This window comes from Lontra canadensis, unplaced genomic scaffold (assembly GCF_010015895.1).
Source record: "Lontra canadensis isolate GAN:19392208 unplaced genomic scaffold, GSC_riverotter_1.0 scaffold6, whole genome shotgun sequence".
Taxonomy (NCBI): domain Eukaryota; kingdom Metazoa; phylum Chordata; class Mammalia; order Carnivora; family Mustelidae; genus Lontra; species Lontra canadensis.
In genome coordinates, this window is record NW_022631000.1 from 14,225,449 (window position 1) to 14,243,025 (window position 17,577).

Here is a 17,577-nt window from a genome sequence, read left to right on the forward strand (position 1 = left end):
TGTGTGTGTGTAATTACATTAAAGAATTTACTGATTTTTATTTTGCTGACTTTTTTTTTTCTTTTTAAATCAGTCACAGGATTGAATTTTCTTTTCAGCATCGAAGGAAATGACCATTTGCTTTTTCTATGTAGATATAGTACTTAATGTGAATGAATTTTGGGTATGGAATCATCCTTACAGTCATGGAATAGACTGTACCTGGTCCTGTGTATTTTGCTTAACATGCTACTGGCATTTGTGGGACAACTTTTATTTAGAATTTTTCCTTCATTATTTATAAGAGATCAGGATCTGATTTTCTTTTATCTTGTGCAATCCTAATTGTATATCAATTTGAAATGCACTTCGTAAAACTAATTTGGAAGTTTTCTTTTGTGTTGTCTGTCTACATATTTTAAATAACATTGAAATGATCTGCTTTCTAGAGGCTTGTTGTTGTCCCCCTGTGAAACCTTTTCAGTGGAGGAGGGAGAGAGCTTGATGGTTGGGAACTTCTTTGAGTGCTATGTTTTCTTGTACTTCTATTCCCCATCCTACTTGTCTGGGATGCTGAGGGCTCCAGGCAGCAGGAAGTAGGAAGTAGGTCTCCAGGGGTAGAGGATACCTTTCTTAAGGCAGATGGAGCCTGGGGGTGGATTGATAGTATAATCACCTCTAGGATGGAGCAGGGACAAGAGGGGAGTGATGTCGGTGGGTGGGTGGGCTGTGAATTAGATGCCAGAAAGACCCAAGCTGAGGAGAGATGAGCTGCTTCTTCCCAAAGATTTTTCTTCTGACACCGCATTCCAACCTCTCCTGGGGGGTCTCTGTCCTATTTTCACAGCTGAGAAGGCAAAGGAAATTTCCCACCGTTAACTGAACTCCTTGGCAGCCTCTGTGGGTGAGGTCCTCAGAGTCACCTCACCTGAGGGAGCTTAGACTAACGGTCAGCAATCTCGCCCTCAAACTCTCCTCATTTGCATTTGTCCTGAGCCAAAAAGCCCTGGGGCTCGCGGACTTATTAAAAATCCAGAGGTCATAAACATTCCTTTCATGTTGAATCTTTGATTTTCTGAGGCAGCTCTCTCCACGAGGGCTCTGGATCAACCACTCTACTGTTCAGGTAGCTCTGCTGTGAGGTGGCTTTTCAATGGCAGATGGCGGAGGCGGGTAGGCCCTTCCAGGTGCCCTGAGTGTCCATGCCCCCATCTTTCCCCTGCTTCCTGTGTCCCTGCTTCCTCAGCCTCTGCACACCTGCAAGGGGCAGGGGTCTCTGCCCACATCCCATCCACAGTGCAGCTTACCACCAGGAGGTGCTGGTCTGTGAGGTAGAGAGTGGGAGCACTTGGCTGAAAACGTACCCCCTTCTGTAGGATGTTGCACTTGATTAGAGGCAGGGAAAGGGAGGGAGAGGAAAGCTGTGCTATCCCTGGAGCTTTCCGACACTTCTGAGCGGGAAGGGAAAAGGTGGAGACCTCTGGAGACGCTGAAGCTCAAAGACACCACTGAGAGACTGTTCTGCACCCCAGGTCCCATTTCTGGTGTACAAGTGGCGGACCTTATGGAAGGTGGGACCACTGTCAGCCCCCTGTGCCCTGTGCTGTGATCCTGCCAGACCACAGTCTTCTAGCTGGAGCAGGTGTGGACGGCAGTGGGCTAGGGCGTGCTCTACATTCTAGGCCAGCACTTCCTCCCCCTTTAGATGCGTATGGAGTTCCTTACTCAGCACCTGTACACCTGCCTCAGGGCTGACCAAGCTTGTCCAGCCCGCAACTGTCAAAGTCAGGGGAGAAAAAATGTAGTGACTGGTTTTAGAACTTTCGGGTAGAGACGTGAGTTAGCACTGGAATGCCCACAGAGGTGCACACTGCGCTGCAGAGCTGTGCTGTGGGGACTGGGGTGGCCCTAGGACCTCTTGGCTCAGACCTGTTTCTCACCCCTGGTCGGCTCCACTCTGGCTGGGGCTGCTGCCTAGTGAGTGGCCGTACCGGCTATGTTTCCAGGTGGAGTCCCGGGAGGAGGCTCCTGGAGGGACTCTTCTGTCCTTCACATTCCAACAAGGCCTTCTCACAGTCTGGCTGGTACAGTGGCCACCTCTCTGCAGGCGTATTTTATCCTCCTATTCGTAGATTGTTTGCATATGACAGAAGGAAGAGGTTAGGGAAAGCCCTGGCCTTGGGATCCAGAGACCAGGACTTTATTCCCGCCCAAATGCATGACAGAGGTAGAAGAGGGATGGTCTCCTCCCACTTTCCTCTTACTTCTTTAATTAATATTATTATCAATACTCTTACTGATGTAGAGAACCCTTCGTATGTTCCGGGTGCTGTATTAAACAGTTTACCAAACAAAATCTTTTCCTGAATCTTCATAAACCTACAAGGTGGGGACGAGGGGTGGGCACTATTGTTCTTGTTTACAGAGGAGGAAACTGAGGCTTAAGGAGATTGAGCAATTTTCTAAAGGTCATCAAACCAAACTGAATTTGGACCTATGCATTTTTTTCACCTCAGTCTATTAATCATCGCCCTCAAATATCTCTGGAAAGCACCATTTATCAAAATGTAGTTGACCATGTTTCTCTTCAGACTGATTGCTTGGAAACAAATAGAGAAATTCTTTAACCGTTTTTTATTTAACTTAGCCTACGATTCTTGGGATTTCTGTTATATAAGACAGGTCCTGCCTTGTGCCTTTCACCCACCTGATGTAACGTGGGCTAAAATTTGTTATAGCCCAAACCCCAGAGCCCCCCTCTTTGTGCTCTATATCCACTAACTGCTCTCAGCTCTCCCACCCCTGGCTCCACTGCCTGGACAGCCAGTTTTGGAAACACTCTTCCTGTTCAAGCTGTGCACCGTCCCTGGGACATACATAAGGTATGACAGCTTCTCCAATGTGGGCCCTGTGACTACTGGAAGGAGGTAGAGGAGATTCTCTTGATGTGAGCCTTGAGAGACAGGTTGAATTAGGGCAGAGAGAGGTCGATGAGGCATATGTTGTCTAAGAGGCTGGAGGTGGCCTGGTGGGAGGTGCACGGTCATGATGTCCATTTGGGAATGGGCAGACCCCAGGGAGGAGAGGAAACTGGTGTGAGATGGAGCATCCTGCAGGGGAGAGGGGAGGAGGAGGCCAAGAGCCTGGATAGCTGGGAAAGCTCAGGGTGCTTGCCTGGAATGGAGGGGCAGAAGAGCAGATTCCCCTGGTAGAGCAGCAAAAGAAACATGCCCAGAGTAACAGACACAAGCCCTAGATGCAGGAGAAGAGAGACCCTCCACCTCCTTTCCCCAGAGTGCAGCTTCACTAGAGGGCAAGCTTTGACCATCAAGGCAGGGTCCATGATTATTCACCCTCGTCTCCCTAGAGCCTGGTGCAGAGCCTGGTGTTTTGTAGGCCCCCGGGACTTTCAGATAAACGCAGGAACAGACAGAGGGTGGGAAGGAAGAAGGATGGGTCAATGATAGGACTTGATTATGAGCTGGGGACTCCAGACAAGCATCAGCCAACCCCTTTCCAGGGTCAGGTAACTGGGACTCACCCTTCTCTTCATTGCTGATTTTCGTGGGGGTCATCAGTCTCAAGAAAACTCACTCATCTGGTCTCCTCTGATGTTACTGGGTTAGAGAAACTAAGCCAGAGTTCAACAAAGTCTCCGTCCAGATAAACAAGACAGAAGACATCCGAGTCAAGAAGAGGACTTCATTCAAAGGAAAGTTGCCCTGGTGTCCAAGACTTTTTGTCCTGCCTACATCTTGGCTCTGAAGTAGGTGCCTCTGGTTCATGGTTCATTAGATTTCAAGCACAGGTCCTGTAAGTGTGCAGACTCGGGTTTCTCTTATGGGTGCACATTCCTTAGTTGGATGAAGCCAGGATTTGCTGCTTCTTCAGAATCTCGGGCATTCCCCAGATACACAGAGCCCTTGAGCCCCTGATAAAGACAAAGACTGATACAAAACTGGGACATTAAGACAGAACTTAAAAACAGTAGCTTGACTATAACCCAAAGATAGTGGTAACCTAAAGACCAGTGGGCCTCTAACCACATTTTTGTTTATTTTTTAGTGTGTTTCCTTCATGGTCTTTCTTGTGGCTTGCCCTATGCAGTTTGTGTACTTGTTGAGGGCCTTTTTTCTTTTTTTTTTTCAGTCTCTGACATTGTTTTTGCTGAACTCAGTTTTTCCGAGACCCTCTCTCCTCATAGGCTCAGTTTTGGCCTGCCATCTGCATTCTGCCAGTTTCCGTGGCAGAAGAGGCCTAGGCTGCTTCCTGTGGGTCCCCCGTTGAGCAGAAGCATGCGGTGGTACCTTCTCCTGATCTGGGCCCAGGGCCTGAGGCAGGCTCCCCTCCCAGCCTCAGGTAAGGCCTAACAATGTGGCTTGGAACTGGAGGAAGAGGAGGAGGAAAGAGAGGCTGGGAGTGGAAGTGGAAGTAGGAGCGAGGGAAAGAAATGCATGGTTTTCAGAGTCCTGTGTTCCCTCGTATGAGAAAAGGCAGCCTCTGGGAAGGAGGCACAGTTCTGTTTTGGGTGGCAGATGAAGTCCTTGGGGTTGGTGTGTCTGACTGGCCAACCCAAGAGAGGAAATGGGGAAAGAAAAGGACCTGGAGGAGGGATGATCAGTTCCCTCGTAGAAGTTCACTCCTGCCCCATCGTTCTGTCTTCTGTCCTTGAGGAAACTTCTAGAAAAGTGTTGTATGTTTTCTGGGGTTCAAAAATGTCTTCTTCACAGACTCCAGAGATTCTACCATTATAGATTGAATTTGCATTAGATCTGTTTCCTTCTGTATTTCAAACCATAGACAAGTGTTTCTGAGGGGGCACAGATGCTGAGAAACTCTAGTAGAATTTAATTTTTATGTTGTTTTTTGAACCATTTGAGGGTGGAGCTGTGTCCAAGGTGCTGGGGGTGGTCAGTGCTGATGAGGGTGGTGTTGTCTGGGAGAAACGGTTTCTCTCCCATCCTCCTTTCCTTCGGATTTTGTGGCTTTCCTGAAGGTTTCTCCAGGCACCCCAAAGGGCCGTCAACCAAACAGCCAGGTTTCATGTCAAAGGATACTGTGCCCAGCACAGAGCTGGAGGCTGAAAGAGAGAGTAAAACAGAGGTAGTGGCTGACCAGGCTTGTATTTGAGGTAGGGAGATGAAATAAGGCTGTGGAAATCCTCCACGAGCTCATCACGAAGCTAGATTACAGCAGACGATCCCTAGTGGGGGAAGCACTCCACTGTGTAGCGATCATGGTCTATGCGGGGAGTGACAGGAAGGACAGGGGAGTCTGTCATTTCCAAAACCAATTCTAGCCTCAAAGCCCTCTGGGATTTCTGTGGGAAGTTTCAAGTACAGCTGTTGACCCAGGACCCACACACGCTCTCTCCCCTTCCCCAGGAGCTGTGTCAGGCAGGATCACAACAATGGGGAACGTTTCTGCCGAGGAAGGTGGCTCCGTCACCTTGCAATGCCACCTCCCCTCCACCACTGCCAAAGTGACTCAGATCAACTGGGAGCAGCGGGACCAACTACTGGCCGTTCGTCATGCTCACTTGGGGTGGCACATCTACCCAGCCTTCAGGGAGCGAGTGGCCCCAGGCCCCAACCTGGGCCTCACCCTGCAGTCGCTGACCCAGAATGACACAGGGGAATACTTCTGCACCTATCACACCTACCCTGATGGGATTTACAGAGGGACAGTCTTTCTGGAGGTCCTGAAACGCTCAGGTATGCCCTCTGGAGCAGGGGGGGCTGATGAGCCTCACCCTCCAGAATAGAAAATGTGTTCCTGCCAAGCACTCTGTAAGGGCAGGGTCCCTCGACCTCGGCTCACAAGCAGATCGCCAGGGAGCTTTAATGATGCTGACGCTGGTGCCCCATTGCAGACCAGCTGAAGCAGAATCCGAAGGGGGAAAGTTGGGAGGTGATCGGTTCCGAAAGCCTGGTGACTTACATGTGCAGCCAGAACCGAAAACCCCTGTTGTGGGTGAGAAGTGCACCTTATGTGTGTTTGTTGGGAAGAACAATCATTAAGGTCATTTGGGAAGGGTTTTCCTTTATTAGTTTAACATCAATCACGCAAATTAGAATTAGCTTCTAAGTTTTATAGAGGATTAAAACACAGTGTGTGTTAAGTGTAATGTACGGTAATTTACGTTTGTGTGGTACTTCATAGTTTCCAGAAGGCTCTCACATTCGCTATCCGTCTGAACACTGAAAGCGGGTCTCTGGAACATGGGGAAAGATGACTGCCTCTGAGAGACAGTGGAACGGAGTGCTTACGAGCTCGGGCTCTGACCCAGCCAGCCTGGGTCCAAATCCTAGTGCTGCTGTTGACCTCAGACAAGATTACTTAGCTTCTCTGTGTATCAGTTTTCTCATCTGTGACATGAAAACAGATGTAGGATTGAATTCCTTACTATAAGAAAATGCCCTTGAACGGGGCCTGGGGCACAGTAGGCACCAACGAAGTGTTAGCTCTGAATGCCGGCCTCTCCCATGGGACTGACTGGTGGAGGGGAAGTCTGAGCTCTACTCAGGGTAGGAGGGCTGGTTTTCACACAGGTGATCTGGTTTCACTAACCTATACCTGCTGAACTTCTACCTGCTGTTGTCAGTTGTGCTGAAGATTAAGTTTTATGACTTAGCAAAAAATGTGTAGACAGAGAAGATACAAGTCTACTTGAAAGTTTCTTTTCAAACGCTACTTCTTGGATGACTCTGATACAGTTCAAGGCAGCATGCAGGGAAGAGCCTGTATCCTTTCTGGTACTGTGGACAGCCTACCCCAGCCCTTCTGCCCCCAAAGCTGTGTTCTCCATGACCACTTTGCTCGCTCTCTGCCTTCTTCCCCCAACCTGTGGCCAAAGCAAGAGGCTGAGTCTGCAGGGTAGGAGGAACTCATTCTGGGGTGCTGGGGCTCCCTCCCCCTCATGCCCTGTGGGTACTGTGAACACTGATTGTCCAAAGTGACTGTGTTCTTTGGCCACCTTTCCCACAGTGTAAACCCTTTGTTAGAAGGAAGAGGGCCCAGCCTCTGTTGTTCCTTTCTTTCAAGGCTTCCCTGGACACCTGGGATCTGTCTGAGCTCCTGGAAAGTGACGGGGAAGGGACACAGCATCCTGGAAACCCTCCCACCAGCCGGCGTAGCTCACATCTGCACGTCTGTCCTGTTTCTCTCACACTCTCCTTGGATCAATTATCCCACTTCTCTTCATAACTCCCTTTCTGCTTCTCCTCCTTACATTTTACATCTTAATAGAACTTCACTTGTTCGTGCTTTAGTTCATACTGCAAATATTTACCAAGCACCTGCTGTGTGCCGGGTGCTGAGAAAAAGCAAAGGATAAAGCTCGGGAACTTTACTCCTGCCAGGGTCTCCCGGTTAGAATAACGTGATAGGCTTAGTGCGTGAAAGGTTATTTGCTTTTTGCCCTCTTTTTTGTACTTCAATATTAATTTTATTTTAATTTTTAATTAAACTTTTTTCAAGTAGGATTATAAATATGAAATTTAATAAAAGAAAATGTTCACTGTCTGGGTCTTTTTTTTCCTGGATGTTATTGTTTGTTTCACTTCATGATCATGATCATTATAGAAAGCGATTTTATCGACTGGAGGGAAAGAGTGTTCACAGTGGTCTGCTCTGGTGTCAAACGGGTTGAGGTGTACCACTGTTTGGGAGATCAGCCATTGATTGCTCGACGGGCTAGGCCGCGGCTCTGCTGTCCAAGAGCTGGGCTTAAAGACCCCAGAACTTAGAGAAAGGCCTGGCCAGCCCCCACCTCTGTGCCCTGACACAGAGATTTTCCTGTGTAATGGTTGCCTTTTGCTTCTGCCTTTCACCACCTCATCTTCATTTTGTCGTCCCTCCAGTGGCTGAGCACAGTGCTGCGTTCCAGGTCCCATTGCTGGGAGCCACGGCCACCGGACTGGCAGTCATCTGCGTGGCAGTCGTCATGGTGGTCGCATTAACCAAAAAGGTAATGACTCCAGCTGCACATCTCGGTCGTGGGCACCCCCCACCCCCACCCCCACCCCTCACCATCCTTTCATGTCCCTGTCCTGTCCACAGAAAGACCAAGATGTGGTCTCCTCTGCTGTTCATGCTTTTTGATGGTCCTTGCTCTGCCTTTCAGTCAAGTTGTTCACGCTCTTCTTCTGTCCCCTTTCTGGTCTGGGAACCCCGGCCAGAAAGGCTAGACCTGTATGCTTCCCATCTTGCTGTCATCTACAGTTCCTAGCTCCTGCCTGTCCCTGAAGCCACTCCCTGGAGAGACAGATTTATCTATCGTGAGTTTGATGCATCTGGGGCATCCACCCTGTGCTAGGGAGTTGCGTTCGTTAGCTTACTTAATTTTAGCAACCTTTCCTTATTGCTGGGCTACCCTGCACTTCGGCAAGATGAGAAATAAACAATCCCCAAATTTGGGAGTAAAAGGTACACGACAAGATCAGTAGGTATGTGAATTTTCTGTCTAGCTGAAGAGGTCACGCGGCAAAAAGCGTGCTGGATGGGGAAGTGGCTGGGGTAGTTTCTAAGGGCAGCACTGAGTGTGATTACAGGCAAGATGCTGGATCTCCCCCGCCCCCCGTTCCTCAGATGGAACACGGGGATGCTGGCCATTCTGCTTGCTCCCTACCTCAGAGCTGTGATGAACAAGGGGCACATTGCCTGTGAAGGTATTAATGTGCTTGTGTTGTTAACGGGTAGCCACCGATTGGGGAAAAGCATTTCCACCACTTGTTTGGTCTGCCCTTTTGGATTTTTTAACACATCCCAGGTCACCTTAATTCCAGTCACCAAACATTTTGGGGAGGGCAAGACTGGGATTGCCTACATTATTTTCCACCTCATCCTAGACCCTCCTCCCTACTTCCCGATTCACTTTCCCCCCCAACAGGTTCTGCTCAATTAACAACCCAATCTTCGTCCCTGACTTAGCTCTCTCTGGACCATGTACTTGCTGTTGGTATTACTGATATAAGTGGGTTTATGGCCACCACCTTGTTTTCTTCATATTTGTTTTGCCTGTTTTTTCCCTATTCTTTCTTGCTGTCCTTTGAATTAAGTACTTATTATTATAAAAAAAGATCTACCTTGTAATGAGGCTTTTTTTAGCGGTTACACTTGAGATTAGAAAATAGACTTCTGACTTATTAAAGTCTAGTATAAATTAGTGCCTTTATCCTTTCTTGGATTATGTAAGAATCGTAGGACACGTTAACTGTTTTTACCTTCCTTCCCAACTTATTGCTATTAACGCCGTGTATTTTAGTTTTAAGTTTCTTTTAAATCCTGAAAGAAATTAGTCTTGAGAGTCAATTTTCACTTAGATTTGCCCTTTCTGTTGCTCTTCACTTCTCCCTGCATTTCCTATCTTGTAACTAGAATCACTTTCCTTCTGCCTGGAGAATACTAATCAGTATCTCCTTCTGAGCAGGTGATGAATTATCCTGGTTTTTGTTTGTCTGAAAATATCTTTATTTTTCCTGAACTTAAATGTGATGTATCTGCTTTGCTGGGTCTACACTTCCATGCTGGCAAGTGTTTTCTTTCTGCACATGGAGAACATTTTCCCATCGTCTCCGGCTTCTTATATTTCTGTTGAGAAATTATGTGAATCTTATTTTTGCTCCTTTGCAGATATGGCTTTTTCTTATGGTTCTTTTAAAATTTCCTTTCCCTTTGATTTTCAGCAACTGCACACTGATATACTTAGAAATGGCAGGGAACATATCATGTTCTCAAGGTGGGTAGGTTAAGGATAGCTTAAAACAGATGTTTACAAAGGACTGGGCAGCATATAAGGAAACCAAGAGGGGAAGTGTAGCAACATGTTGGTGTCACCCCTCATCTTTAGGGAGAGGATGATTACTAGAACCTGGAAAGAGATTTGTGGATGGGACCACATTGAGAAGTACTGTAGCTTTGAGGAAAGGCTACAGCTAGTCCAAGGCCACCACTGGCAGAGAGAATGCCAGGGAAATACATACAATCCTCATCTCACTCTCCTTCCTTCCGTTCCCCTACTGTTGCTCTGTATTGGCTGAAACGAAACTCAAAACAATCGGGATGGAAGAAAACAGAAGGCTGGATGGAGAGTGGAGCTTAGGGGTTAACAGAGATGGTATCCACACCAGTTCTGCTCACAGACCCGGAAACTGGACAAGAGGTCTTGACTTTCCAGGGGGTACTGAACTCAGCCTTCTCTCATGTACTCTTGATCTCTTGATTACGTATATAAGTAACATCCTGTTGGTTTTCCATCTGTATTTCTCTTAGGAACACTGCTTTGTTAGCCCATCTTAACATCCGTGTGGGTCAAGCTTCTCTGGCTGCCACTGCAGAAATTATATTGACCTTGTCAATATAAGCTTAAGCTCTGCCATCTGCCCCTGTATTATTCTGGGGTCTCCTCATCCGTGTTGCTACCAGGGATCCCGTTCTATGAGAGCCTTCAGCCCCAGCGTACAGAGCAGATACCACGGAGCCTCCTAATGATGCTGGGGCTCTCTTCACTAGCACATTCCTTTCCACCTTTGTGAAAGATTGTCCTCTTGATCTTCCCTAGAACCATAACCAGCCACTGGATTTTCCAAAATTATGTAGTACAGGGATTGGCTAAGTTTCTCTGTAAAGGGCCAGGTAGTAAATCTTTCAGGCTTTGTGGGCTATGTGGTCTCTGTTGCAACAGTTCAACTATGCCACTGTAGCATGAAAGCACCACAGACAATATGCAAATGAATGAGTATGGCTGGGTTCCAACAAACTTTTATTTATAAACACTGAAATTTGAATTTCATATAATTTTCATGTGTCATGAAATATTATTCTTCTTTTGAATTTGTTTTCAACCACTTAAAAATAGAAAAATCCTTTTTAGCTCACGGGCAGTACAAAAATCTGTGGTGGGCCAGATTTGAGCCATGGGCCTTAGTTTGCCAGTCCCCGATTTAGTAGGTTATATTGGGGAAAACTCTGTTTTTTTCCTCTTCTCTACTCTTAACACTGCACAGAACACTTCTAAACACCAGATGGGTGGGTTTATTCCCACACTGACCAATTCTTCTACACCATCTGGGTGTCCTACAATCAATTCAGTTCTGACACTATCTACTTGGAATCAACATCAGAACCCACAAATTAAGGACTCGTCCTACAAGATCGCCCTCCCTTCAGACACCAGCTGCAAGTCCCAGATTGTCACCTGTACTTCTGACTGACCGGCTATAAATTGAAGTTCCTACAGCCCCCCTCCTTGGGTTTGATAAGTTGCTGACAGCTCAGAGAACTCAGAGGAACCCTTACTTACATTTGCTGGTTTATTATATAACACAGAAGACGATAAAGGATACAGATGAACAGCCAGATGAAGGAGGTATGGCAGGATGAGGTCTAGAAGGGTCTGAAGCACAGGAACTTCTGTCCCTGGAGAGTTGGGGGTGTGCTACCTTCCTGGCATGTGGATGTTTTTAGCAATCTGGAAGCTATTTGAACCCCATATTTGGGAAGGATGTTTCTGGAGACATCATCGCTTAAGGATGATTGATTATGAACTCATTTTTCAGCCTCTCTCCTCTCTCTGGAGAAAGGGGATGGGGTGAGGCTGAGAGTTCTAAGTTTCAAATCATGGCTTGGTCTTTCTGGCCACCGGCCTCCATCCAGGAGCCCACCCAACGCTGCCTCATTGGAACAAAAGACACTCCTATCACCAGGAGATTCCAAGAACTTTAGGAGCCCTGTGTAAGACATTCTTATCATTCAGGAAATTATAAGGGTTTAAGGAGCATGGTGTCAGGAACCAGGGTTAAAGACAAACATTAGTAGAAACTGAGGGAGAGACATATATATGCATATTCTTTATGGTTTCACATACGTTTATGATAGCATCCCCACTTCTCTGAGCATTTTGTGTGTTTTTTTTTTTTTTTTCCATAGATTGCCAAAGCAGTGTTAACTTCCCTCTTGACAGCAGTGTATCAGCCTTCTCTTCTGGGGCCCTTGTGAGGGTGTTACATCTTAAGTCATGAGATGGGTCCCAATATTGACAAGTTACCTTCAGTCTGATATCATAGTCTACTTGCCCCAGCCCAGACTTTCACTCTCAGGATTCACTCCCAGTCATGTTCCCCCATCGTTGCCAGTACATGTTAGCCACATCCTTTAGGCACAACCTCTCTCCTCCCTCAGCATTCTCAACATTTCCTCAGCTAGGGCAGGCTGTGGTCTTGCCTTAAATATGGGGCCAATGGCCTATAGGGCAGATGGAGACAGGTGCTAATGGGGCCCTAACTTCCATCAAGAGAATGTGGGCCATTTTTGCAGCTCCAGATGATACAACGGAAGCAGGTGGTTCTCCAGTGCATCTACCCAGGGAGCCTCCTCCCAGGTCATAGTGATCGTTCCTTTTTTAGACACAGGAGACTTGCCCAAGCTTAGAATCCAACCTGTTTGGAAGTTCTATCTCTTTTACAGTTAGGTCCTGTGCCTGTTCTTCAGTGCTGGAGATGGGTGTTTCTTGAAAGGCTGTCAAGTGTTGCTGCTTCCAGGTGTTGACAGATCTAAGCCTTTCATGTTCTCTCCTCAGTATATCAGGGGGAATTGAGTAAAAGCTACTCAATCCCACAGTTCTAATAATCACTCTTTTCCCATACTTCTCAAATGTCAAAGATGTGGCATCAGCTCAGAATTCCCTTCCATCAGTGTCCCATCCCATCTCACAGCCAGTGCTGGGGTTCGTATTCCTATCTAGCTGGGGAGGTGTTCCTCTCCACACTCCCATCCTGTGTCTGTTTCTAGGTCCATTGCCAGGAGCAATTGTGTTAGACCCAGTCCCCAGAAATAGAGCCTGACATGTGAATTCTGGTGACAGTGATTTATTGGGATGGACTCTCACGTGAAGGGTAGTAAAGGAAGCAGGACAGGGCTGAGGGAAGAAAGCCCAGCTTGATGTGGTCTCAGCTGGAGACTTGGTTGCTGTAAGAATTGTACTCAGAGTTGGTTGGACCTTGAGGCAGGGAGCTGACTCTTTGAACACTCACCTCAGTCATCACTGACCACTGGCTGCTCACCAGAGAGGGTCCAAGAGCCATTCTCCGGAGAAGGAGTGGCTGTGAGCCACCCACCATCTGTAGTCCCAGGGTCTGGGGCATGGGAGCACTGGTCAGGTAGGGAGGATCTGAGCAGGGTACCAACAGCCTGTTGATTGCATTATTTAGGAGCATGGACTTGGGAATCAGACAGACATAGCTTCGGATCCTGGCTCTCCTACATGAGTTGCTGTGGTAGGGTCTGGAAAATGCGTATAATTATGATGCTGCCTACATAGGGTTGTGGGAAAACTCAAGTCAAATAATTCATGTAAGGCATTTGGCATTTTTCCTGGCATGTAGCAATAAGTATTAGTTGTGAAGTTCTTGTAATTATTACAAATTTTGTTTACCAAAGCACTTCATAATACTTGGTACTCCAAAATATTGATACTGTATAGATTGATAACAACGAAATAAATGCATATTTTTGCTAAGCAGCTATTGGAAAAAGTTCCTCTAGGGGACCTCCTGTGAGGGAAAGGAGAAATGGGTGTGTCCCCTTCCATCACAATGACTGCCAGGCATCCTTCCTCCTCACATTCTCCGGGAGTGGGGGCGATGTTTATTCTCCAAGGACCCAGCTGCAATCTCCGTAGCTCCCTTTGGTCCTTTAGGACAACCTCAGCCCCAGGCTTGTGTTTTATACTGACAATCACAGAGTTCCCTGCATGGGAGGAAATGAAAACCAAAGAGCTGAGAGACCCTCTCAGGACTGTTTACATTTCCCAGAAGACCCTGGATGCCAAAATGGTTTTAAGATCCCAGGGCGAGGGTGGCCCACCTAAGAATGGAAATGAGAGCATACCAGCACCAAAGGTCACAATCAGTTCTTTGGGAAGGAATTGGGTATTTATATTCTTTAAATGGATTGGGCCACATCAAGGGATGTGGTCCTCTTTTAAGTCCAGCAGCAGCACGACCCATGATGACCACGATTATTCCTCACACGTCCGGGAAGGAACCTGCCATAGTAGCGAAAAGGAATGAACGAATCAGTGAGTGGAGAGAGACCCCCTGACTCCTGCCTGTGGTTTTGAGACCATGGTCTCTCTCTAGGCCTGGTTTCTCAGGGCCTGAAGGATGGTGCCAGCCCTAAGTTTTGGTATTTGTTCATGATGTGAGTTCATGAGGCCCACCCACGCTTCCTGTTAGCTTATCTCATGCACTGCTGAGCTGGACACTAGTCAGCAATGATGATGTATCCTATTCTGGGAAGCAATGGGGAAGGTGGGGCGGTGGGAAGAATGAGATTTGGTTTGTGCTTGCTGTGATTTTTCCAAGCCCACGTGTGGCTTTTGGGTATTCTGTCATCGAGACCTATGGTGGGGGTGAGTGCCACATTGAGAGCGGTCTCCAGTAAGACCGAGAGTGTGTCACCTTTGCGTTGGGTGTCATTAGGCATTTCTTCTGCCATCCTGCTTGTACCTACTGGTCTTTGATTTCCTTGGCTTAGCACAACATTCCTCTGCGATGGTCTCCTATGGGGGTAACGGCTGATTTCATTCCCTTTATTTTCCCAAACAGATTTTGCTGTCTGACCTATTTTCCCATAAGAGCAATTGTAGTTATCTGACCGCAAGTCCTTCCATGGGTTTGGAAATCCTGTTCTTTGAGGTACGGGGCTGAGGAAGAATGTGTGCATGTGCATGTGTGTGTGTATATGCACACACATGTGAGTATACACACACACATTTCAGTCCTAAGACACACATTGAATGTCTGTGATGGGCTGTGAGGTTACAAAGAGGAATACAGCACAGATCCTACCCTCAGGGAGCTCACAGTTTGGGGCCTGAAGAGGAGAGAGGGGTAAGAGTAAGTTCTAGACAGCATTGCATATTACAACAGAGAATGTTCAAGAACATATTCTAGCATCCAGGAAGAATGTCAGTCTCCCAGAGGGGTCAGACAAGACTTCCTGGACAAGGTGCTATGGAGCTGAGTCTGAAGGAAAGAATAAATGACATTTTAGGGATTTATGAGGAATGGACAGTGGGAGTAGTACATACAGAACTGGGGAGGTGGGAAACAGTGCATGGCCTTCCAGAAGCCATAGGACTAGAGGCAGTCTGGCTGAGGAGAAAGAGCCTGGCCTGGCTGCAAGTCAGAACTGGGTCTGGGGCAATTGGCTTCACCTGTTGGCGCCTATTAGCTCATTTAAAAGTAGAAACTTCAACAAGGTTGTTGCAAAGATTACATAAAGGGGCTAACTAGTGCATGCTCGTGACAGCTTCTCAGTAAATGGTATCCCTCTGGCACCTGGGCCCTCTACCAGAAGTTGGGGTGTTGGATGGGGGAGCATTTCAGGAGATGCAGCTGGAAAGGTGAGTGTGACCAAATCACAAAAGGTGTTTTGGGGGGCATCACACACAGTCTCCTGTGGGGAATGCAGTGAACTTATGGACTGACTTGTGGGATTTTACAAACCCCTTGACATTCACCTGTGGCTCCTGTAGGAGATGAAGCTCCCTTTGGTGGAAGGGGAGCCATCACAGGGCTTGAAGCAGAAGGCTGGCGGGATCCAACTCCTAGTTCTGAGCTATTGCTGTGTGAGTGACCTTGTGAAAGAGCAGAAGAAGAGGGTGTCCAGAGGCAGGCAGCTGTAGAAGCATGGGGGCAGATAAGACATGGGGGTAGGAACAGTAAAGAGGGAAATTATTTTAGAGCGAGTAAAATTAGAGTATTTCAGGAGTAACACTGGATGGGATTTTATGTCAGGACAGAGTTTAACTTTGGGCTTCAGGTTTCTGGTCACCCAGTGCCATGAACCAGGACAGAGAATGCAGGCACAGCAGCAGTTTGTGGGGGAGGGAACATGATGCTCTCACTTGAGACACGATGAGTCTGGGCTTGCTGTGACTGCCTAGGTCTGGAGCTCAGGGCAGAAGTTTGCGGTGCTGGTTTGGGTAGAGATCTGGGACTCTTCAGGGGGCAGAGGGACATATGGGTGAAGTGACTCAGAGAGTGTTGAGTATGAGGGAACAGGGCAGAGCTCTGGGGAACCCCTTTATTTGGGGAGCTCATGTGGGAGCAGAAAAAAAGCAGTCCTGGCTGGAGGGGAAGGTGGGGGTTCATAGGAAGAGGAGAACTGAGAGACTGATCCCATGGGGGCCAGCGAAGGAGAGCACTGCCAAAAGGCAGAAGTCCACAGTGTCAGATGCAGTAAAGAGAGCAAGAGAGGTGAGGCAGAAAGGGGTTTACTGGGCTTACTGAGTAGTATATAGTCATGGGGTGCAGGGCTCATTGCATGGGGAGCAAGTGTAGGCTCACTGGAGTGGTTAGTCCTGAAATCCAGCTGTGTGAGGCTGAGCAATGAAGGGTTAGGGGATTGGTGTTGGTAAGAGCACAGCCTTGCGTGTGTGTGCATGTGTGTGTGATTGAGTGTGTAAGAAGGGAAGAGAGGGATCACTGTAACCATGTATTATGTCGGGGAGTAACTGCTGAATAATGTCCCCACATCTTCACTTAGTAGTTCGTTTGCTTTTAGAAGAAATCTCGTCCAGTCCATTGTGCGGAAAGTGGCCTCAGGACAGTGGTACATGAACAGGAGGAATGGAATGCCCGCATTCTGTCGTCCCCTGGAAGTGGCAGCGAGGCAGGGACGGCACCTGTGGGCTGCTACCTGGAGCAGAGGGGAGATGCCTGTGCCGAGCCGCATGACTACTTCAATGTCCTGAGTTACAGGAGCCTTGGAAGCTTCGGGTTCCTGGCCGAGACTGTTTAGTGGCCAGCGGCATCATCTGGGAGATGCATTCCTGTGTCCGCGGTTCCGGGAGTGGGGGTGCTGGTGGGTCTGCGGTCTCAGTCGCTGCCCTGCATGCACGCGAGTGGAGGTGTAGTTGAGTCAATGAGTGTCATCCTCTTCTCTGCATTTCCTCTGCCCCTTCCCTTCTCTTCCATTGTGGCAGAGCCAGAGGGAGCAGCTTGTATCTCGATTCTGAGTGCAAAGTTAAACAAGAATGACTTGGTTTGGAATCTAGCAGGTGGAGCCAACCCTGGGGCTCTGAGAAATGCCTTCCCCCAGTAGCCCTGGATGGGGTTTTAGTGGTCTGGGCACTGGCAGAGTCTTCTGGATGGTGATGGTGATGAAGAGGACGACGGTATGACTCATCTCATTTCTCATGGTCATTTCCATCAACACTCACACATTCAAGGCATTTTAAGAACAAGGCATGGTATCGGCTTTCATGGGGAGGTTCGAGCATGATTAAACCACGCTTTTGGATCTCAGCCCTTTTAGATCTTACATGGGGGTAATGACATTTCCCTTAAAAGTAGTAAGAAGACAGGGGTATGAGGCCCAGACCTTTGGGAAGAAATGCTGGTGCAGGCTGTGGTGGTCAGGATAGGCTTATCTGGGGTGAAGTGGCCTGGGAGGATGGAGGGAACAGTGAGGCTAGCATGGCGAGAGCAGGAATTTTGTCTAAGGTGAGCCGAGAAACTGAACAGAACGGCTGAAATTCCCACATGGAGGATCCCAGCACCAAGGGAGCGCACAGGCCTTTTTTGGATTTTA

General features: G+C 47.9%; 1 protein-coding gene across 2 annotated transcripts; it reads left to right on the plus strand.

The window, feature by feature from the left end:
* Positions 1-4,158: 4,158 nt before the first annotated feature.
* TIGIT (T cell immunoreceptor with Ig and ITIM domains) lies at positions 4,159-17,303 on the plus strand. Of its 2 annotated transcripts, none has more exons than XM_032852261.1 (4): positions 4,159-4,338; positions 5,364-5,693; positions 7,842-7,948; positions 16,549-17,303. In XM_032852261.1, the coding sequence occupies exons 1-4, from the start codon at positions 4,275-4,277 to the stop codon at positions 16,783-16,785; spliced, it is 738 nt and encodes a 245-aa protein (XP_032708152.1). In that variant the 5' UTR covers positions 4,159-4,274; the 3' UTR covers positions 16,786-17,303. The 2 variants fall into 2 exon arrangements, with proteins under 2 accessions (XP_032708152.1, XP_032708153.1); XM_032852262.1 differs by lacking the exon at positions 16,549-17,303 and adding an exon at positions 14,586-14,709 and having other exon boundaries at positions 4,160-4,338.
* The last annotated feature ends 274 nt before the right edge of the window (positions 17,304-17,577 follow it).

What these genes read in the sequence shown, in the direction of transcription:
- TIGIT (XM_032852261.1), top strand. Translation starts at nt 4,275, where the DNA reads ATGCGGTGGTACCTTCTCCTGATCTGGGCCCAGGGCCTGAGGCAGGCT. An exon ending in GGCTCCCCTCCCAGCCTCAG is followed by an intron (nt 4,339 to 5,363) that starts GTAAGGCCTAAC and finishes CCCCTTCCCCAG; the next exon opens with GAGCTGTGTCAGGCAGGATC. An exon ending in TGGTCGCATTAACCAAAAAG is followed by an intron (nt 7,949 to 16,548) that starts GTAATGACTCCA and finishes GTTTGCTTTTAG; the next exon opens with AAGAAATCTCGTCCAGTCCA.